Raw genomic sequence first — 23,084 nt, forward strand, 5'->3', positions numbered from 1 at the left:
TAAAAGGCTAAGTGAATGAAAATATAAGTCTTGACATGATATGTATTGGCCCCTTTCAATTGCATTCTGATGGAGTACAGAGCCAAAACAAATGTCACTGGACTCAAGACTGCAGTAGCACTGTGAAATATAGGTGGTATGTTCATTTGGTTACTGTTAATTAGTCTTATTTGCCCATAATAGTCATTCAATTAATACTCTTACCTTAGAAATTCTGCCAATCAAATTCGGTGAAGTCCCTTATGAATGCAGCCACGTGGGGATTGAGGGACACCTGCTTCCTCTGCACCATCTTATTTGTCTTCTTGCTCGTCTGGAACTTCGCCGTGCACTTGGAAAATTCAGGATTGATCCTGACGAGAAACCTAAAAAATACAAAAATTAATTAAACCCATCGCTCGTGCACAATCTGTTTTGAGTGGTTTAAATCTGATTGAAATAATATGATAGCAATGTGTGACATGCACGCAAAGATATATGTAACCTAAAATAAAATAAGACTTCTCCTTTTGATCAGCAATCAAATTAACCTAATAGGCTCGTTACGTTAGATCTAAATGCTGGGAATTGTATGTTACATGTTACACATCATAATAAAGTTCATCATAGCCATCTCTACAGTAATAATAAGGGATCTTTTATTAGACCTTTAACTGTCTTTAGGCTGTTACGTATTTTAAGAACCCAAGCTGTATTTCCCTCACTTAACCACTAGGAAGTAGGACCAAACATATAAGCCGTAAATACTATACATAGCCACAAGGGGAGCAAGACCTTACTGAACGCTGCAATAAATACTTCAGCCACAGAAGGCAGCACCACAGAAAAATGAGGAAGCCCAGGGTAATACGTCACACCGGCTCCTCTCCCCTACTTCCGGGCCACGCGGACTAGACTATTACCTCCTTTATTTGGATTTGTAAATTAATTTGTATCACTTAAGTTTTTCTAGTAAAATAACAAGAAAGATAAAGATGTGTGGGGAATGGGGAGCCATGGACTTATAAGCCACTGTTAAATATGATCTGCGATTATAAAGGACCTGGCCGTATCACTGACATGTGCCTGGCATGAACCGATCATGCACTCAGTGCATGCTGATTCACGCGCTTATTGGTTGGGAGCGGAGCGTATCTGCAAACTGCCGAGGGGAGAGACAACGCAGAGAAAAAAAAGGCAATGGAGCGATTTTGTTTACAGGCTGAGTTTGGAGTTTTCCCTAAACAAGAAGTGTGCGTCGTTGAAGATGTGTAAGTGATGATCACCTGAGTTTGTTTTGTGTGTTTGTATAGATATATAGATATGTATATGTGTGTGTTTAGAGCAGCTGTTGAATTCGGTGAAGTTCCGTGCCTCGCGCACTTACTAGCGTTCGACTTGGAGCCGTCTTGCTCGGACCTGAACAACTATGACGCGCGTCTTTTGCAGAGCACACAACAAAAATGCTGTGCGCTCTGCAAGCCGAGCGTCATAATTGCGCAGACGCAGACATCTCAAACAAGGCTATTTACTATGGAGGACTAAAAGTGCCAAAATTAAATAAATAAATACACCATTAAATAAATAAATACACCATTAAATAATTCCTTAAATGTGTCATTAATTAATTAAAATTGGAATTAAATACATAAATGTTTTATTAAATGTGTCATTAATTCATTAAAATTGGAATTAAATACTATTTAATTAATTGACATTTACATTTCATGATTTACATTTACATTTCATGATTTACATTTACATTTCATGATCCTGTGTTTCAGTGCTTCATGAAATGTAAAACTGTCAAACTCGCCCATCAAAATCGGTGGGTGGGGCTAACGCTAATCGAGTCTGATCCATTGCTTTGGTCTGAAGTAGAGTGCTTGGATAAAGAAAATGGAGCACTCCATACCAGTAGGTGGCGGTAATGCAGAAGAAGAAGAGGAATTGTTAAACTGTCAAACTGATTTGAACTTAAACTTTATCTAGAGTGTGAAGAAGAAGAAGAAGATGATGATGATGGAGGATCTTCATGAACTTTCTAGGGAGTTGGTGAGAGGATGTGGAAGCAGGACCTGCTGACCCAGAGCATGTAGCGAGTGAAGCAGAGGAATTTATGGAAGTTCTTGGAGTTATTTCCGCACTTTCTGACCAAGATATTGATTATAGAGTGACTGCAAATTTAGAAGAAGTAGTCCACCGCTTCTCTGGTACCAGGGAGCATCAGGCCCAACACACACAGGGACCGGGGCGTTTGGCGTTTGACATACCGAGTGCAGTTCTGGAGCATCAAGTTCTTAGTGGCTTACCCGCGGGTCAAATTGCAGCGATGTTCGGAGTGTCAAAGAGGACCATCAGGAGGCGCATGAAACAAAACGGTTTAAGGTATTTACACTTTTTTTTTCTTTTTTTTAATTCAGTTTAGGGATTGCTGGTCTCATCCACTCAGAAAGGATATTATGTTTAAGGTAACATTACTTGATGTTGATATTTTGTTTGTGCAGAAAGACAGACCTCTATTCAGCTGTGAGTGATGAGGAGTTAGACCGTATTGTAAGAGAAATTCACAGAAGACATCCAAACACCGGCTACAAGCTAATGCGCGGTCATCTGAATGCAAGAGGTGTGCGTGTTCCAAGTGAGTATATTAATATGAGCATTATTTACATTTATTTTTAATACAGAGCTCTGCCCTTTGAAAGGTGAAGGAAGTCCGCTTATGGAAAGACGTTGCGAGGGGTCTGGCTGCAGACCTCCAGTGTCAGATGATTAGTTGTATTTATGTTATGACGCAAGCTTTATTAGACATTCATACAGCATTATTTTTTGTTCATTTATATCTTCTTTCTTTGACCTGGTTCTCACGGGTTGACGATCATTAAAGCCCTGTATTTAAAATCAAGACCTGGCTTATCACTGGAGGAGCGATAACACAAATACAGTTGTAACAAGTATCCTAGCCGTAGCGAAAACCGGACTTCCTTTGGACCGCAGTGGTCGCCATGACAACGGGACAACAAACCTAATTAACATGACATGCAACGTAAATAAACACACCTCGCTTACTGCATACAACCCAGGGGGAATGAGTCTTCTTAAACAAAAAATCATTCAAAAATCCAAAATAGAAAATACACGCGTCATGTCTTTCATTATGACACCACTATTTCCTCAAAATAAGTAGCCAGTGAGTGTGTGGTTATTCGTTTTATTTTCCTCCCCTCAGTCTCAAGACTGCAAGAGTCTTTACGCAGAGTCGATGCAGAGGGAGTCTACATGAGACGTCTAAGGCTGCGTGTATTAAGACGACGACAGTATTCTGTTCCTGGCCCAAACTCTTTGTGGCATATAGATGGCCACCATAAGCTCATCAGGTCAGTGATATAAGTAGATAAACAATGCATCTTTCTAGATGTTTCATTAGAATTGCTTTACAATAAAGTTGTTATTTTTCATGTGTTCACAATTGGCTGACAGGTGGAGATTTGTTGTCCATGGTGGGGTGGATGGATTCAGTCGTTTAGTGGTCTACCTGACTGTGGCTGGCAATAATCGTGCTCAGACGGTCTTACAGAGCTTTATTGCCGCTGCCGAGCAGTATGGGCTGCCATCAAGGGTACGGTCTGATAAAGGGGGGGAGAATGCAGATGTAGCAGAATTCATGATCAGAAGCAGAGGTACCGACAGGAATTCACACATCACAGGCAGAAGTGTCCACAATCAGCGGTAAATAAATATGTTTGACAACTAGGCTCACAAAACAAACGTACCAGTTTAATGTACTTCTTTAGCATATGTCACGTAAATTAACAATTTGTCAATTTTATCCTAAACACAGAATAGAGAGGATGTGGAGAGATGTTTATGAACATGCCCTGGACCTCTTCTATCAGATTTTCACTTCATTGCAAGATCAGGGAACACTGAATCCAGACAATGAAGTCCATCTTTTCGCACTGCACCGGATCTTCCTTCCACTAATTCAGCAAAGCCTCGACTCTTTCCGAGATGCTTGGAACTTTCATGGTCTTAGAACTGAAAGGAATCAGTCGCCACAGCAACTCTGGAGAAGATACAGAGAGCAAGGCCCTATGGAGGATCCTACTGAGGTTAAAGAACAATCAACTTTGAACACTTCACTGTCTGTTTCCCCAAAGGAATAATGGGACAAGATATTGTGCTAAACGTGCTACTTTAAATGAAACATAGGTTATAGTTTCTTCAGTCTCCTGAGCTTTCAAAGATCAACCTCTGAGCTGTAATTTTTACGGTGCATACTATGCACAACTGTATTATTTTACAAAACAACAATTGAATAGGCAACATTTAATTTCTCACCGACTTGGTGACCAAAAATAACAATCTTAACTACCTTGTGTAATGACATGTCAAACTAGTTTTAAGTACAAGATTGATCATGCTTGTCCTCCATTCAGGTTCCTGAAGAGTATGGGATCGACTGGAACGGACCTCACAGTCTTCATGGAGGCACTGTGTCAGTCCCTGAGGTTCAGCTGGCCCGTGAGCTCTCAGATGAAGAGGTTGCCATTTTGCCAGCTCCAGGAGTTTCTTTAACTGATGCACTTAGATTATACGTAGAGACTGTGCAAGTTTTATCAAGAATCATAGCAGACTGATGTCCAACCCAGTGTTTTATTTGTTTATTAGTTTTCAAAGACACTGAACTTGTGTCAATTGACCTGACCTACTTAACAGTGCATTCAATGACATCTGTCTGAAAAAATTAAACAAGTCCAAATCCAGTCTGTGCACTATTTATGGCAGAGACAAGTGCTTCCTCAAAATCCATGTAGGTTTTGAAATGAGCTGGCAGCTTTTGTGTTTCGAAGCATGTGGAGGACGTAGGAAGGGTTCCCCCAGAAATCTCCACTCTCAGTTTGGGAGGAAGCATCTCCCAGCCAACCCAGAATGTCAACAGCTGGGCCAGGGTACCTGATGAAGCTAAAAGTCATAAAATGGATTCAAGACATTTAGTTCTAATTGATCACATCTATCCATGAGACATAGAAGCATTTGTAAAGAGAGCAATGCATTAGCCAAATAAGGTGTTTATACCTGTTTCAATGAACAACCTTAGAAAGCCAGTGACGCGGCACGTGGACTCTAAGTCAAAGTCTTCATCATCACTGTCCTCAACTGGCCATGTGATTTTTTGTAGGAGCATCTTAAAGAATACACAAATTGTAATTATTTTAAAAGGGAGAATTTATTTTGGTGAAGGAATATGCAGATCACATTCTTGGTAAAAGGAAAAATAACCAGCTCAGTCATTGAAAATACATGTAAATTCATCAAGTAAAGTGACAAATATAACTAAATTACTGACTTACCTGGGGTGTGAACACATTTTAAAATAATGTATGCCACTATTTACATGTGTATTTTCCCTTCATTTTGCAACAAATCACATTCTACCTGGATGACAAGTTAAAGAGTGCTAGTTGTCCTGTCTACAGTCCCAGTTTGCCTGTGATTGAGAATATGCGGTGCTTCATGCACACTTGACAAAAATGTTCTGCTTAAGACATAACTAATGGATAAATGGGGGAATTCCACTTTCTAAATTTCAGCAACTTGTGTCTATTGCGAATGTTTAAAAACTGTAAATGAAAGAAGTTAACAGTGGTGAACTCTTGACTGTATCACCTTTTTAAAGTAGATTATCAAAAAGCAAATTCACATAACCAGACATGTGTTGTTAAGCTGCTCTCAATTTACTGTAGTGTGATTTTTTAAAACTGTATATACATTAAATGGTGGTTTTGAAGGACTAACATGACAATAGGCAAAGACTAAATATCATTAAGTATTCATAGCATGAATTTCACCACTGAAATTTGGCCTTTTCCATCTCTGCCAGTGATAACATAACAAGCCAGAGTTTACAACACTTATAATTATAACTAATTTCAACAACTACAGCAATGAATTATGTGACTTAACCGGCAGGAACTCACTGCATGGAGTAGAAGTTTGTTATGTAGCCATCTCCGATTTGTTTTGGTGACTGCTGGAAGATCCCAAGACATGGAAAGATCTGAAACTGTGTCCTTCTGTTCTGGTGTGAGTTCTTCTTGTTCAAGCTAGAATCAAGACCGTACAAGTTATTATATTTGCCCAAACAATATTTTTTGCAAGACAAAGTTTCTTATATGTTACATACCTCCTGATGTGCAGATCAGGACAGTCTTCTGTAACAACAGTTGCCATTTCAGGATCCCCATTGAACAGTACATGAATCACAGCAGGACTTAATCCTGTGACATGGGGACCGTCATGCAGAAAGCTGTGGGCCAACATCCTTCCTGCAACCCGGAAGAGATTGCTTTCAATGAGTGCCTCTGATGCTGCTGGGACAAGATGGTCAGGTTCACCCTCAAACAGCAGTGTTCGGCCCATTCCTCCTGTAAAATATCAAGAGAGCAGGGGATAAAGTCACAACAATTAAACCACTTAAATACATTTTTAAAAGTACATATTAACCTTCAAATAGTAAGAGACTTACCAAGATCTAGACTGAATCCAAATTGGAGTTTGGATATCACCGTTGTCAGAAAGTACCTCATCACTCCCTCTCCGACAGCAGCATCACCTGAAATAAAATACTGAGAATAACACAGTGGAAAAACAGTGGCTGACTAATACAGGTAACTGGATAAGTTAACATTTAACAAGCAAGGGAAAAAATAGTCAATATTCTATTGGCTGTAATTCTAGAATAGCATCCTTAATATTGATTCTTTCAGATTACAGGAGAATATTGCATGGTATATTTTCATTAGTGGTCATCAATTACATAGTTGTTTGGATTCCATTCTCCCATTTAACAATTCCATATAAGATACTTGAGTGGTATAAACTTTACTTATACATTTATTTTACAAACTTTATATTACTTACCAACAAGAGTACAATGAAGTGGACATGCCCATTCTTGCTGCTGTTTATAGAACAAGAGAAGTTCCCGTTCCCTGTCCTCTTCAGAGTCCCTTACATCCATCTTCATTCGAAGTGGTGTCCCAGATGCATGTTCCTTCAGCAGATTCTCTTTGAAAACTTTGGCAGCTTGAGACGGTTCTTCAATAAGCTTCCATTCTAAACAAACAACAACAATAATGTTATCTATTCCAGAGAGACATCCAAGACAACAGCAAAACAGCATTCTGAACAAAATTTAAATATAGGAACAGTTAGAAAATATAACCCAGTTGCATGTTATTAACCTGTTAAGCCCTAGGCCTATTTCACAGGCCTCCTGCCCGAAATGACATGCCCAAAATGAATAGAGTATGCCTCCACAACTACAAGGGCTATATGAATAAAGTTGGTTTCAAAAAGAAGGTAACACCTGTGAGGGGACTGCAGAAGTGTCAGAATCAATATAGATGTTACTGTGTCAGAGTAAATTCTGCTAGAACATAGTAAGAAATGTCAATTTTAAATTTTCGCCTAGAGAAAACACATTACTTAGAGTGAATACCACCTTGAAACTATGGGATAGTAGCCCAGAACCTTTAGGGAAACATATAACAACATCTAATGAGTACCCTGTTCCAGGATAAATGCTAATAAAGTGAATAAAGTGATTTTAGAGAGGTTTTAGTACAGGTAGGTCCAGGCGGACTAAATGGGGCCATTTGGGCACTTTTGGGCACCATTTGACCTTTCTAAGGTACCAGACTGTAAATCTAATTTTATTTCACTGACATATCACTATAGGTATTCATTCCATCCAAATTCAACATTTTTGACTTGTTTTGAAAATTCACCCAGGGCTCTATACATTTTTCCAGTCAAAGTAAACCATACAATCGAAATGAAGTTTGACTCCAACTGGAGCAGATATATTTGGGAAATACATATAATAAAACCAAACTGTAAAATCAAAGGTAAAAACACAGCTAAAAACTACAATCACTAGGGATAAAGATATATATATATATATATATATATATATATATATATATATATATATATATATATATATATATACACGCTGGCAGCAACTTTGAACAACTATAACTAACTAACTAACTATAAACACTAAGGGCTGTCATGCCACTGCTGGATATACCCAAGATATCGTGGGTATGCATTGGTCAATTTGGATGATTGACACCTCTATCGAACCGTAAGAGCCAATAGAGTCGAGGGAACGTCAAATCGAGGGACCCGAATCCATGTAAAAAAAACACCATTCGCCATTCAAAAGTATCACACTGTATAACGTTTTTGATTTGTTTTGTTTATTTTGCTCTTCTTTGGTTGCTAGTTCGGTGAGTTTTCGTCGTAGAGTGATGGGAGTGATATCATTGGAATTTGTGGAGCCTCAGCTTTCATATGACCTATTTTGTGTGGGTGGCATGGAGTAGCGAAATCGGCGACGGCCATTATGCGCGCATGCACGTTTTGCGTGTTTTGCTACGGGCTCATTTAGTTGCTTGTTGTTAGAATTGTGTTTTGTTTAGGTAAAAATGGTTATCATGGGCTTTTAGCCGAGCTTCTTCCCGTTACGTGGGTATGCAACATGGACATGTTGGAGCATGGTGGTGCTGTTTACAGCTGTTTACAGCACACGTTGGTGCAGCTGCCCCCGTCCCCGGGGGCGCTCGGGTTTAAGAGGTTAATTGTCTGTAACTGTATTATCTTATCTAATTATATCGTGTTATTTTTCTATTGACTTTGTTTCAGTTGCTCAGTTATAGCAACCCTATCGTGATGACACAAACCGCTGTCTGCTTCTTTACTATCCAGCTCCTCGTTGACCATCACTGCTGGCACTTCTGCACTTTCAGCTGATGTTCCAGGCCTCACTGGAACACTGTCACTGACGGTCTCACTATCACTTTGGCCTCCCTCTTGTTCTTTCTCTGATTCCTGCATGGGTGTCCTTGAAGTTAACAAAATTTAAATTATGGTCATACTCCCTTATTTGTGTGCACAAGACTCTTAAGAGAGACATTTTCCCAAAGAAAAATTAATATGCGACCCTTGCATTGCTTTAGGAAGTACATACCCATTGCAGCTCAATCTGTGCAGCTTCATCTCTGAAAAGGGAACCTCCTTCTGACAGGTGATGCAGGGGATGACTGGACCAGAGGCAGAACTTGAGCTCTCCTAACAACAACAAATAGCGTTTAATTAATGATTGAAAGTCACCAGTAAGCTTTGTTTTGATTATGTATTGAACTAGGTCTCTGTAAATGTATGTACACAATCGAAGGGTAGATCCTGTTGAAGCGGACGAATGAAGATTGTAGCCTGTCCAATCATCGAAGCTGGATCCTTTAGATAGGCAAGCGTGTATCCAGTGCTGGGACACTGAAGCAATGCCAGATATCGACTCCGTGTAGATCCTGCAATTTTTAAAAATTCGAAGCCTCCCCCTTCTTGGAGCTTCGGAAATACTTCCATCAACTTGTTTGTTATGACCATGGGATCGCTGTCATTCCCTGGAGAAAATAAAAAAAATCATAACTCATATTGACTCAAATAAGCCTGTGATAACTATTATTCACACTATGAAAATCAATTAAGTTTGAGTCAAATATGAACAGGAAATATTTATAACTATAAAAAGAAATGCTGAGTAGAACTGCAAATCATTTCAACGAGCCGGACAGTACAAACTTATTTTGGTTTTGGTAAATGCCTAGTTTCGCACTGACCTGAAAATGTCACTTTGTGCTCTCCAAGTCCTGAAGTATGAAGGTCCGCTTTAAGCTGTACGCTTGGGACTTTATCCGCCTTGTGGTCAGCCAAACAACACACAGTGTGTGTATAGCTTCTTCGACTCACTTGGACTTGAGCTGGTCGTCTCGTGATATTTCTTCTGGCTCCGCCGTTATACGGCGCAAAGAGCCTTGCTACCTCAGCTGCAACATAGATAAAAATGGTCACCAGACAGCTAAAGCAGCCTCAACTTCTATCTTGGGATGCTACACCGGAGCTAGGGGGTTCTATAGCCCAAATAGACCCGAGCACGTTCTGTATTATGTAATATTATGAGCCCGAGCCCGATTTCAACCCGACATTTTTTTAATACATGTGTAACTTTGTACACATTAGTTACGTAGGCCTACTCTGCTAAATATATATGTAAGGAATAATGAATCTAGAACGCCGGTCATCATTGGGAAAATAATCCCCGACAGGGCGAACAGGACACCGACGTGCAGCGGAGGTGTCTTGCTTCGCCCTGAAGGGGCTTATTTTCGATAATGACCGGCGACGTTCTATACATTATCCCGCTTATTACACAATCCACAGCTACTTGCCAAAACGAAAAAATAACTTCACATGGTGTGTCTTTTTACAAATTATTCGTTACCAGCATTCGTAGTGTTGATCAGCAGTGAAATAGTCCGCCAAAGACGTTGACGTCGCTTAGCAACCGAAGACGCTGGGGTTGAAGTTACCGGACCACTACCCATGCAAGTGAACGGAGCGTTCCACGGCATTGAGAAGACCCGTGCAATAAAGGCCTATAATATTTCTGTTTATGGCATAGATTTCTCCTCAGATTAGGCCAATAAAGCAATGATTAAAAAAAAACACAAACGCTCGATCAAAGGCCCGGCCCGACCCGGCTCAAGGATAGGGAAATATAGGGTCGGGTCAATCAAAACCCTCATAGTTTTACATGAATTGGCTAAACAAATGTTTAGCTAATCAAATTGTGCAGAGAAATTACCAGGATAGCGCCCACCAATTTGGGCCGCTATTTAACAGTGGAACAGGTATCAAATGGGTTTCCCGTAACCAGACGTCCTCTTCCAGTAATGGTGGAAGTAATGGTCCAGTAATGGTCTGTCTGGAAGACAGGGGAACATAGGACCCTTTTTCAGAAAAAAGGGTCCTATGTTCCCCGCCGCAACTGGGGAACATAGAACCCTTTTTCAGAAAAAGGGTCCTATGTTCCCCGGTCACATACATATCGGGGAACATAGGACCCTTTTTGGGAAAAGCGGGGAACATAGGACCCTTTTTTTTAAAAAAAGGGTCATATGTTCCCCTGTCTCATACAAAGCGGGGAACATAGGACCCGGGGAACATAGACACGCTCCCGCCAAAAATCAGCTCACACTATTTAGCCGATTAGCGAACTAGTTTTATGCTCCCACCATTAACAACGAACGTATTACACACGAAGCAAATTTAGCTAGCCCTTGCTGTGATTAGTAGCACACCCGGCTAACATGAAATTACTTAGCTTACCTTGGACGGGTGTACGTAATGGAGCAGCAGGTGTCTGCTGTGACTGAGCCGTCGGAGCCGGAGGAGTTCTGCTCAGAGCCTCTTCTATTAAATTAGCGGCTTCTCGCAGCAGCTCCGGGCAGCTTTTAGACATTTTGTAAACCGAATGTGTTCACTCGCTCTGCGTCAATGCATTATCTGGAATTGATTTGCCTTGACTTGATGCGCAGGGTAACCAATCAGGCGTTAGGATCCGCCTACCAACTTTGATGGGCGAGTTTGACAGTTTGACATTTCATGAAGCACTGCAACACAGGATCATGAAATGTAAATGTAAATCCTGAAATGTAAATGTAAATCATGAAATGTAAATGTAAATCATGAAATGTAAATGTAAATTAATTAAATAGTATTTAATTAATGAATTAATGACACATTTAATAAAACATTTATGTATTTAATTCCAATTTTAATTAATTAATGACACATTTAAGGAATTATTTAATGGTGTATTTATTTATTTAATGGTGTATTTATTTATTTAATTGTGGCACTTTTAGTCCTCCATAATTTACCGTCTGTATACATGGACATCTTATAGATAGACGGAGCATTGGCTGCTGGGACGCGAGAAATACGGCCGCCATCTTGGAGTGGTCAACCGGGAGCAGCAACAGCAGCAGAAACAGGATGCCGGGCTGTTGTTCAGCGTATTCCTGCTCAAATCGGCGGACCATCCACAATAGGAATCGGGGGATTACTTTTCACAAGCAAGGTTTAACATTGCCGTACCATTGGTATTGAATAATAAAACACGCCAAACCATGTGGCCTTTATCATAGCTACACGTATGACAAAAAACCGCATGAAAATCTGTGGTATTCAGTGAGGTATGATTAATTAAATGCGCTGACAGTTCATTGCTCCAGCCAAACGGATTACACTGAGTGGAGCGGATGACCACTCCAAGATGGCGGCCCCGCGTCTTGTTAGCGCTAGTAGGCGGTAGCATTCGATGCTCCGTCTATCATATAAGATGTCTACCCATAGGGTGTGTTCGGCATGTTAAACATGCTACGACACTTTTAAACACATATTTGCCTCCTTAGATGCTGCCATGCACTGCATAAGGGCACGGCACGGTTCTCTGAGTGGTAAAGGACCTAACGTTACTTCATCTAAAAAACAAAATGTGCAAATAAGTTCCCTGATGAAGGCAAAGTAGGAAAGCATAGCGCCATTTATGCTAGCGAGCCAACGTGACGCGGTCGGATCGGATGTAGGCTTCAATGAACAAGTGATGCATATAAATTATGTAGTATATCATTTCTGTTGTCGTGTTGTTGTACTTATAGCAATGTTTAATGACTTGGTTGTTTTCGGTTCTAAAGCTGTCCGATGCCAAACTTCGTCTTGACTTCGTCATGTTTTTGACAGCTACGGCAGCTCGCAGGCTGTTGCCTGAGCCTGTTCTGTTGTCTACTACTACTACTAGTATCTCCCCCTGCTGGTAGGTTTTTCCCCCTGGGTAACATACATTCTTTAGTGCTGCCACATAGTGAAATTCATTGCACTGCATCGGGACTCGCACTGCGCAACACAACGGCTATTAGATCATAATAATTTCACATGATGGATCATTGATTAATCATGCCCATCACTAGTGTGCTTTAAAAGAAATGTATGGTGATCATGAATGTGGAAATGACATGATTATTTGTTTTTACCTCTGAATGAAATCCAGGGTAGAAGCTGCCTCGGGCTGGTACTCAATATTGAAGGCATAATGAGACCCAAAGAGGACCGCCAGGGCAGAGGTGAAGTCCATCTGGAGGTTGGTTGGTGTTATAAACACCTTGCCCTCCAAGGCCAGCATCCATTGCTTCGCTGAGAGAATGGAATCTCCTAGCAGAGATATGTATGTGTTAAACTTAATTGTTCACAAAAGTAATTGCATATCAGAAGTTAATAAATAACTTAAAGAAGAAAATATTGTATATAGAAAATTTACATCATAAATATTGGTATAAAATAAATAAAAAGGTTAAAAAAAAAAAGGAGGAGAAACAATTGCCAAAAAAGTGTATATTAGAAAACACATTTTATTCATCTGTTTTTTCTTTAAAGGATTTTCTGGACTCTGGGAACCCTTAATGATTGTTCAAGTGTAGCAATCTTACCCAGCAGGATTATTCTTGGCGTCCTAGGAAGGGAAAGCTGGGTCTCTGCGTCTGCCTGAGTGGTGGTGAGCTATATGAAAAAGTAACACAAAAGAGCAAAAAACAGTACTTGGATTCAATATTATAGTATCTAAGTGAACTGTACGTTATCATGGAAATAACATAAAACAATTACTTACATCAGCTAGAATGAACAGGGCGTCCTCTTTTTCATGAAAGAAGGCCATCATGGTCAATACGACAGCAAGGCAGGGGTCAACTTCTGGCTCTTTTGCCAAGTTGGCGAGGACTGTCCTTACTTCTTTTCCCCAACGAAGCAGCTGTGACTGGAAAAATGTCATTACCCTCTTCCCCTTGCTTTCCATGGACTCCCTGAGTCTTGCATCCAGCTCGATCCCTGTCAGCTGGTTGAAGTGATCAAGGAGGAATCTCTTCTGGAAGAGGAATGGCCATTCTTTAATCAGTTTCTGCATAGCTGGCAGCATGTTTATATTGCGCCGTTGGGTCTCGAAAGTAGTCTCCATCAGTTCTGCTACTCTTGCCCTGTCCGCTCCTCTTTGGCCCTCGTGGCTGAAAATGAGCTTGAGCTCCTCTTTTTTATGAAGAAGAGACTCCTTCGTTTCTCCCTCTGGGAGAACGATTGGCTGCCAGTTAATGCAGCCATATGAGTCTGTTTTGGCACATTTTCTGGCTGGCTCACTGTTGCCAGCAGTGGCAGCAGGAGTCACAGCAGGCCTTCTCTCTTTTCTCAATCGAGCTAGAGTGTTGTTTCTGTTGAGATTGTCGACTCTGGACTTCAGCTGCTGACAGAGCGTGTAGTGGCCACTCCCCATCTTTTCTCCCTCTTCTGTCCTGTCTTGAAGGCTATTAGGATATTTTTCTATGATGCCTTTTGCAATAAATGCACACTGGCTGAGGGTGGGGTTTAGGCAATGCTGTCTCATTTCATCCACCATCATTCTAACCATATGTCTCCTGTCCGAGATATCGGGCTTCTCCTTCTCATTCAGCTTTCTACGGAGGCTGGCTCTACACTTCTCTAGGGGTACTCTAAATGATGTGGTCCAGTTGCTGTTTCCAGCTGGAATCATGGGGGACTGCACTGTTGTTTCCAGTTCTGAGACTGGTGTCAGGGTCAGTATTTGTGAGAGGTCTTGATGGCTCATAGTCGTCATTTGTTGGCTGCCTTTATGTACAGATAAAGTTTAATGTTTCTCTGCATACCAACATTTAAGATAATATAATTTCTACATAAAATATTTACATTTAAAATCAAATTTTGTTTCAATTAATTGATTAATTTAGTTGGTAGCCATCTAGTAAGTGGGATAATGTATAGCAAACGGGTCACAATTCGAGGCGAACAAGATATCTGCATACAGATCCTGTCAGTATTATTGTGTTGTTTTTCTTTTATTTATTTTTTTAATAATGAATACATTTGATTCATTCCCTTGTCCTCCTTAGTGGGGACAAGGGGTCTGCCAGCGACGTGGCCAGACAGCAGACCCACTGGATTTCTCAAGAGTGACCCTTTTGCTATAAATGATGCCTTACCTCTGTTGCTGAATTTGTGAAGAAGTTTCCTGCAATCAACAATTGACAGCAGGTCTTTTATGTCATCTTCTCTGATATACATCATGTCGTCTGCCTCCCGCAGACCCATTGCAGAGAGACTTTCTACAAGTCTCCCGAGAGTCTCGTCATCAATATGGGGGAGGGTGCCACGTATGATGTCCTCCATCACTCGTGACCTAAACAGACAGGATGGTGGGGAACAGCAAGATCGAGATCAAACCTCCTATATACAGGCACCGGGTAATAGTCAGCAAGACTGTCAGCACCTACACAAACATACTGAGTCTCACAGCTATGCTGTAGACAGTGCACCCCAAGGTCCAAAACTGGAACTGACTGATATTTTTCCGAAACAAAATACACCTTTTCCTGTTTGACTATTATTAGAGCAATCTTACCCAGCACATAGCCACTGTCATTGAGATTAAGAACAACAGTCATGCCCTTTTTGTATGTGGTGCCTTTGTATGTGGCACTTGCTGTTTCCATTGTGGTGTCTTTTGTTAACCCCCTGCAGGTCACTGCTTGCTGAATCGCTGCATTGTAGATTTGACTATCAAATGCATTTGCCTTATCAATTTGGAGAACGGGAGCAAAAATGTTCCCACTGTGCAGGTAGGTCTGTAGTAACTGGTGCCTTTCTGCCAGAGTGCTACCGAGACTCTTAAAGTTGCGGAGCTTTCGTGCACACTGCTTAAAATATGTGTGCTTACTTTCAAAGCGCAATGTCCAGAGGCGAATGAGAGGACCAAATTTTAAGATAAGGTCTGGATAGTGGAGAAGGTAGTGGTGTTTTGGTTTTGCAGATTTGTCTGGAAAAAGAGACACTCTAGAGTCCAGATATTCCCTGATTAGAATGTTAAGATAGGCCACCTGGTTGGCATGGATTTTGGGTGCACAAATAAGCTCCACTATCTCCCTAAGTTTAAGGCACAACAACCAGACTTGGTCTTCCAGGGGATTCTTTATTCGATCACCAATAAGAATTGGGAGAAGCCGCAATAGGCACCAGTTCTGAGCAGCACTCCCACCCAACTTTTGCCCTTTTGGCCTTACATCACATGGCCGGTTACTGGCATCACTTCCTTGTAATTTCAGATTAGATATACTTCTGTTCAACTGAGTATACGAAAAGTGTTTTCCCACAGACACCAGGTTCTCAATGTACAACGCGAGATCATTGGAAACAATCCCCTCAAAAAGATCGTGCCCTAGGCATGGTGGAAGGCCTGGTTGGCACACATGAAAATGTTTAAGTTTGTTGAAAACTGAGTCAAACTTCACACCCTCAATCATGAATTCCTGACCCCTGGACAACTCCTCAACACAGTTTTCATAGGTTTCTTTTGTCCTTACTGGGCCAAGCTTTGTTGGCTCTCTTTCAAAACTTTCTCTATCTATACTGCAGTATCGACAAAAGTTTTTGCTTCTGCTGAAATTTTCTGTGAATCCCCCAATAGAATGTGATCCCAGGTTATCACCTACGATTGCTATCACTGCCCCCTGCAAGGTCACACCACTGTTTAAAGTAATGCCGGACTCCTCAATCTCCTTAAGCTCATCTACTAGGGTAGAAAATACTTTTTCTTGGCCAAAATGGTGAATATCAACTTCCCTGCAAAGAAGCACCAACTGCACAGGGTCTATAGCGGATCTATTATGTGGCAGTATTTCACCCAGTGTTATGTAAACAGCAAGGAGCTTGTGCTTCTTCTTGCCTGATCCAAGTGGGTTTGCAACCTCAAAAGCATCCTGATATAGTATGATTGACACAGAGGATGGTGCTTGCTGTAACAGGGTGTTTTCTCTACAGTTCTTACCATCGTGCACATCCTCTAACACATGTGCGGCTCCCGCAGAGTGCATCTTTGTAGCATTGTACTGTTCCCAAACTTTAGGGTTGCTCAGAAGTGCTTTTAAAGCGTCTTTAACTGGCACATACTGGCAGAAACGTTCTTTACCATTAGGATCAATTCCAAGATAAACCTGAGTTGGCTCAACATAACTGAAATTACTCTTGAAAAATGTCTTTCTGGTTTGATCTGAGCGAAAAACACCCTCATTGTGCATCTTCAGTAGTTTTCTTTTGATAGGCCATCCAGTATTTCATTGATTCTATCTCTGGGTATCCCAAGTTTTTCTAGTTCTTGACTTATTATAGTCAGTATGTGTGCCATTCCATTTGAATTGATTGCTTGGAACTCTTCAATTAGAGCTGAGATTGTTGTGGCTGGCAAAAGCATCTTAGCTTGCATTCTAAGATAGAAGAGCGCTAAGTTTGTCAGGAATACATCTCCATCTTCTTTGTTTGAGAAACTCTCCCCGATTTCAGCAAATTCTGCATGGTCTGTGCCATAATCATTCCCCTTTCCATCATCAGGATTGTCGGTATTATCACCAGACACTCCTCCGGCAGAAGCTGCTTGCTCAGCTGAATGCTTTCTGCTCATATGTGAGAGGAAAGAAGACCTCACCCTGAAATTCTTTTTGCAACTTTCAAAAGGGCATTCAATTTTCTTGCCATCTCTAATGTGCCATTTCAAATGTTCACATAAGCTGGAAAAGTTTGTTGAGGTGAAGGCACATCCCTCAATATGGCAGGTCAGATCAATACATCTTGGAGACCTGCTGACAGCTGGTTTGGGCTTTGAGTGGTTGCGATACATGTGAATCTGAAGGGCAGTGGCAGTCCTAAAACTACACGGACACCCAACAAGCCCACAAGAAAATCTAAAGTTAGCAAGATTCCTGTGTTCCTTGACATGCCTAATAAACACAGAGATAGTCTCTGCAGAGTAACAACATTGTTTGCAAGAGAAACCCATTTCTAAAGATCCCCAATGTATTTATTATTTATTCACATCTTTAGTGCTCACCTTAAATCTACATAGTTTCCTCACTTCCTTTTTTTATATCTCTTGTTTAAATGTTTCTAATTAATCCATGTTTTTACTTTTATTTACTCTGTGCCTATCAAGTAGTCCTGTATAAAATGTATTTAATTTCTGAATTGAATGTGTTGATTGGTGATTTGTAGAGAGGCGTTGGGGGGTATTATACTGTTTCCTTTTATGCTACGCGTGTGTGTGTGTGTGTGTGTGTGTGTGTGTGTGTGTGTGTGTGTGTGTGTGTGTGTGTGTGTGTGTGTGTGTGTGTGTGTGTGTGTGTGTGTGTGTGTGTGTGTGTGTGTGTGCGCAGTGGGGCATATTACAACGATGGGCCAAGGTTGGAATCCTGAAGATGGTCTTGGTCCAACACATTGGCACAGCTCTCAGCTTATGGACAAAAACAAAAAAACAGGCCAGCCAGTTAAAATTAAATTTAAAAAAACAGTTAACAACAATAATAATCTTACATGCAGAGGCAAATGTACACATTCAGAACGAATACATCTTACTTTGAATGATTCAGTTATGCTTCAAATCTCTATCATATAGTAAAACATCAAAATGTGACAGTGTAAAGTACAACAAAGTGTGAAGGATGGTCCTGGCCAATGACATGCTTTTCTAGAAGTTGTTGTATTACAATTCATTATTTGGGTAGGCTACTCCAACTTCGTTGCTGGTCGATATGTAAACATTTACTTTTATATAAATTATTGATTGCATTTTTCGTAAAGTTAGTTGGAAGCAATCTGTTTCTCAAGCAATAACATTGAACTGAATTTTTTAGGCCTACATTCGTTTACTATGTTAGGGTTAAGTTCGATAATCTTTTTTGTTTCCTCATCAGATCCCAGTCCATCATGCTCCTCTACTTGTCTGCCGTGCCACCATCATGCCTCATGCATCAATTCTCAGCGCCTACCCAGCTGCATCTTATTCCATTTCGAAAAAGCGAGCATCTCACCAAGCAAAGTTTTGCTAATGCTAATAAAGTTATTTAAATACTTACATATTTACAGATGGTTCTAAAGATCCCAAAGGACAATGTGGTATTGGCATATATATTCCAGAATTTGAAAAATGATATGGATATAGAGTGGGTGACTTTATCAGTATACTCAATCGAGATGGCCACAATAATAACCGCTCTTAGATGGGTTGTAGATACTAAGTTTTATAACAGATAATTCAATACGTGAAGATTTGGTGATAGAGGTAAAGCAGCATCTTTTAAATATTATGAGCCTTGGTTTAGTTATTCAGTTCTTTTGGATTCCAGCCCACCATGGAATATATGGCAATGAAATTGCTGATAAATTAGCTAAAAGATACTAACCTAATTAGAAGAATTTAACCTTAAGTAAATATATTTTTTATTATTTATTCATTTCTTTTGTTTTTTATTTTGTTTCGTTGGTTTGGTTTTTTCTTTGAATTTATTTTTAAGATTTAAAGTATCATTTGCCAACGTCCTTGTCAAACTCCTGTGTAGTAGTCCAGTAGGTGGCGGTATATGGGGAAAACTATGATCCTCCACTAAACTAGAAGAAGATCTCTGCATCCGGTACGTCACGGACTAGGTCACTTGTCTTGGCCCCGCGCCACTGAGCAGTTTGTATAGGAATGAATGGGCGGCCATATTCCAGTCTGTGGTCCATCCTTTATTATGTCCATGGTAGGAGCCGTCTTGCTCAGACCTGCGCAATTATGACGCTATGATCATAATGGCGCAGGTCAGAGCAAGTCGGGTTGTGTGACCCGTGAGTTCACTACCTCATTGGCTAATGCACATTTGTGACCCGCGACAATGTGATTCGCTGAAAGGCATCACGTGACAAGCTCTAGGTTGGCCGCGGGAAGTTTCGAGAATCGAAAAGTAAAGTGGGAAAAACGCCGAAAATATGCCAAACCGACACAAAAAAAAAACTTCTACGGACATTACATGATCAACCTGTTAAGGGAATACGTGTTAAAGATGTGTAAATGGCGATGATCACGTCGGAGATACAGACTGTCAGCGGCAACGCATCATAATGTAGCGACCCTGGGACAGTAAATAGTTTGTGTGTTATGTGTTGCATTATATTTCGTTGTCCGTTATGCCAGTTGTTCTATGTGCAAATTGTGCATGTATTGTAATGGTCTTCTTGTCAATCAGCGTGGGGGCGAATCATTAGGTCATCTGGGGGAGGGCCTTGGAAGAACAGGAGGGTGGGGGCCTGCAAGCGAGTGAGACCGTGTTGGGGGTTGCCGAGGTAACCGGGGTTTGTTTTGGGTTGGTTTTCTGCCAACGGTTTTTTGCCGTTGGTTACGACGTTACGGGTTTCAGTGACCTGGTGACCTTCAACTACTAATGACTCGACATCATTATGTCACCGGCGAGGTCATTACAATATATAGGGGAGAGAGGCACACACTAAAATGAGATGTAACCCCCGATTAACAGATGTAGCGCCGATAAATGTTTTATAAGTAATTGGTCTGGACCTCATAGCTGCATAGCAGAGACTACCTCGATCGAAACCAGATGAAGTTAGTTAGTTTTATTTTGGAAACGCGACAGACATTAATCAGCGTCGTCTTCTTACCCTGCGTTCACACCAAAAGATGCATTTGCTGCCCGAACGCGTTGACGCCTGAGTTTTGCGGCGCATCAAATCAAGAAGCTTTGACGCGCCGCAAAAGTTTTGACGCGCCGCAAAACTTCTGCTGCGCCGCAGTTTTGCAGCGCGTGAAGATTCGCGGCACGGCAAGTTTTTCCCGCGGTGCTTCTGAATTCATTCACAACCATGGCCGACATTACGAGCATCATATCTCTTTACTTGTTGTGGAAGAGGGAGAGACGTCAGAATGCTCGTCGTCGTTTATGGGTTCATGAGACCATTCGGAGCCGTACAGAGCTCGGTGAATTTCACGTCTTCTGCAGGAGCTCCGTCTGGATGGCGAACGATTCCAGCGCTATTTGAGGCTGACTCCGGCCCAGTTTGATGACCTGCTAGCTAGGATCGGTGCTAGGATCTCTCGGTTGGACACCAACTACAGGCGCTCCATCTCAGCTTCAGAGCGCCTGTCCATCTGTCTCCGGTGAGTGGTTTCATAATTTGTGTCTCAAAAATCGAAACATAAACATTTTACTTCAGGTTCACCAAGCAGGCGTTTCCATGGTAGACACTACCATTATTATTATCCTCTGCCGACAATAGTATAGTATGTAGTCAAATAGGCGAGGCAAGGCAAGGCAACTTTATTTATATAGCACTTTTCATACACAAGGCAGACTCAAAGTGCTTCACATATAAACATTGTCATACAATAAAATAAAATATTAGATAAGTAAAAGAAAAACATATGCAAAGAAATGGGTAAAATAGAAAAAGGCATTTTAGTATTAAAATAGAAAATAAAGGCAAAGTTAAAAAAGCTTTTTAGAAAGTGCAATGTATTTAAGATTTTAGCAGAAAGCTAAATACAATAAATAGATCCATTATGTTGATCAAATATGACTCCTGCCTTTGTAAAAATATATATTACAAATAAATGGGGAAAAAATATTGTAAATGTATGATACCTATACTATCTTCACTACAACACTTTTTTTTTTTATTCTGCAGATACCTAGCCACTGGGGACTCCTACAGGACCATCGCAAATAGTTTCCGTGTTGGGAACTCCACTGTCTCCAGCATTGTCCCTGATGTTGCCACTGCAATCTGGGACTCTCTGGTGGAGGAGTTCATGGCTGTGCCCAGCACAGATGAGTGGAGGTCCATTGCAGGGAGGTTTGAGGAGCGGTGGAATTTTCCTCTTTGCTGTGGAGCATTAGATGGGAAGCATGTGGTCATCAAAGCCCCTGCTCACTCAGGATCCCAGTTCTACAATTACAAGGGAACTTTCTCTCTTGTTCTCTTGGCGGTTGTAGACGCGGAATATTGTTTCCGGGTGATTGATGTCGGGGGGTACGGAAGAACCAGCGATGGTGGGATTCTGGCCAACTCTGCTTTTGGTGCAGCCCTTCAGTCTGACACCCTCCAACTGCCTGCCGACCTGCCACTACCAGGAGCTGACCACCGAGGACCACAGCCACATGTCTTCGTGGCTGATGAGGCCTTTCCACTGCGGAAAAACCTCATGAGGCCATTCCCTGGTCGCAACCTGGCAAGAGAGCGCCGGGTTTTCAATTACCGTCTGTCCCGAGCTCGGATGGTTGTGGAGAATGCCTTTGGGATCCTTTCTTCCCAGTGGAGGGTCTACAGGCGTGCCTTCGAGGTCAAAGTTGAGGTTGCGGAGAAGTGTGTGAAGGCTACCTGTATTCTCCACAACTTCATGCGAAGGACCGCCCCCCCAAGTGCATTGAGGGGGAACATCCCAGTTGGCGAGGTGGACCCACTGCCAGGTCTACGGAGAGTTGCTGCCAACAACTCAGCGAGGGAAGCCATCAGGATTCGGGAGGCCTTCAAGTCCTACTTCTCCGCTGAGGGAACCGTCCCATGGCAAGACAACGTGTAGCGCACCAGCACACCCAAAACGGCTCTTTTAAGAGCCACCCACACATTACTATTGAGCAAACTTCCTGAAATTACTTTATTGACAGTGATCTTCTGACTTAATGAAGAATGTCTCCTTAACATACAACAGTAATATGCCATTATTAACTAAGTTTGTTAATGTTAGTTTATATTTTGTAATCAGGTAACTGTGACAGTCCTCAGCCGTCTTGCTTCCCTTCTGCTGGCCTCTGTTCTTCTTCCAGGGAAGCTGATTGGCTGGCCACCTCATTGAGGGATTGAACTCACCTGCAGGAGGCCGAATAAGCAGAAGATGGGGGGAATCCAACATGGCGCTCTCGCTCTCCCACCTGGAAGGCTGGTGCTGCCTGGCACCCAACTGGGTTTTGTTTGGGGCTGTTATTCTAGCCCTTTAGCATACTCATAGTTTAGTTTAACTGTAAACACAACTCTACACTACAGAATGCTGATTTGTGGGGTTTTTCGAGTTACTAAATAAATGTGACGTTCATTTAACTGTTGCTGCGTGGACCTCCCGTTCTTGGTTGTGCTCTTCAACGAGCAGGGCACAACATAACTGACAAAAATACCTTAAACAAAGTTGCTTGGACCCCAAAATCTGTGGCACAAAATAATTTGCAACATTTCCCTCAAGCAACATAAATGGCCATTCAATAAAGATTATGAAGACACATTTTTGGTATAAAAGATAATTTATTGGTGTGTGTGTGCGT

At 41.4% G+C, this 23,084-nt stretch overlaps 3 protein-coding genes and 1 long non-coding RNA gene across 5 annotated transcripts; 2 read left to right on the plus strand and 2 right to left on the minus strand.

The window, feature by feature from the left end:
• Positions 1-2,080: 2,080 nt before the first annotated feature.
• On the plus strand, positions 2,081-4,745 carry LOC115542781 (uncharacterized). 2 transcript variants are annotated; one of them, XM_030355199.1, is made up of 6 exons: positions 2,086-2,367; positions 2,487-2,620; positions 3,209-3,356; positions 3,460-3,708; positions 3,821-4,091; positions 4,419-4,745. In XM_030355199.1, the coding sequence occupies exons 1-6, from the start codon at positions 2,099-2,101 to the stop codon at positions 4,617-4,619; spliced, it is 1,272 nt and encodes a 423-aa protein (XP_030211059.1). In that variant the 5' UTR covers positions 2,086-2,098; the 3' UTR covers positions 4,620-4,745. The 2 variants fall into 2 exon arrangements, with proteins under 2 accessions (XP_030211060.1, XP_030211059.1); XM_030355200.1 differs by lacking the exon at positions 3,460-3,708 and having other exon boundaries at positions 2,081-2,367.
• Positions 4,629-5,349, minus strand: LOC115542782 (uncharacterized). The gene is made up of 3 exons (XR_003976611.1): positions 5,334-5,349; positions 5,059-5,167; positions 4,629-4,944 (listed from the first exon to the last, which is right to left on the minus strand). It is a non-coding gene; the product is annotated as an uncharacterized LOC115542782 (long non-coding RNA).
• A 607-nt stretch (positions 5,350-5,956) lies between these two features.
• Positions 5,957-11,596, minus strand: LOC115541715 (uncharacterized). Its single transcript, XM_030353561.1, has 9 exons — positions 11,221-11,596; positions 9,672-9,878; positions 9,217-9,455; positions 9,020-9,120; positions 8,733-8,893; positions 6,904-7,098; positions 6,509-6,595; positions 6,167-6,407; positions 5,957-6,086 (listed from the first exon to the last, which is right to left on the minus strand). The coding sequence occupies exons 1-9, from the start codon at positions 11,351-11,353 to the stop codon at positions 5,957-5,959; spliced, it is 1,494 nt and encodes a 497-aa protein (XP_030209421.1). The 5' UTR covers positions 11,354-11,596.
• Positions 11,597-19,569: 7,973 nt separating this feature from the next.
• Positions 19,570-22,782, plus strand: LOC115541716 (uncharacterized). The gene is made up of 3 exons (XM_030353563.1): positions 19,570-19,578; positions 20,772-20,929; positions 21,457-22,782. Exons 1-3 carry the CDS (start codon positions 19,570-19,572, stop codon positions 22,349-22,351), a joined length of 1,062 nt encoding a protein of 353 aa, XP_030209423.1. The 3' UTR covers positions 22,352-22,782.
• The last annotated feature ends 302 nt before the right edge of the window (positions 22,783-23,084 follow it).

The sequence above is a fragment of the Gadus morhua genome, chromosome 4 (genome assembly GCF_902167405.1).
Source record: "Gadus morhua chromosome 4, gadMor3.0, whole genome shotgun sequence".
Classification (NCBI taxonomy): domain Eukaryota; kingdom Metazoa; phylum Chordata; class Actinopteri; order Gadiformes; family Gadidae; genus Gadus; species Gadus morhua.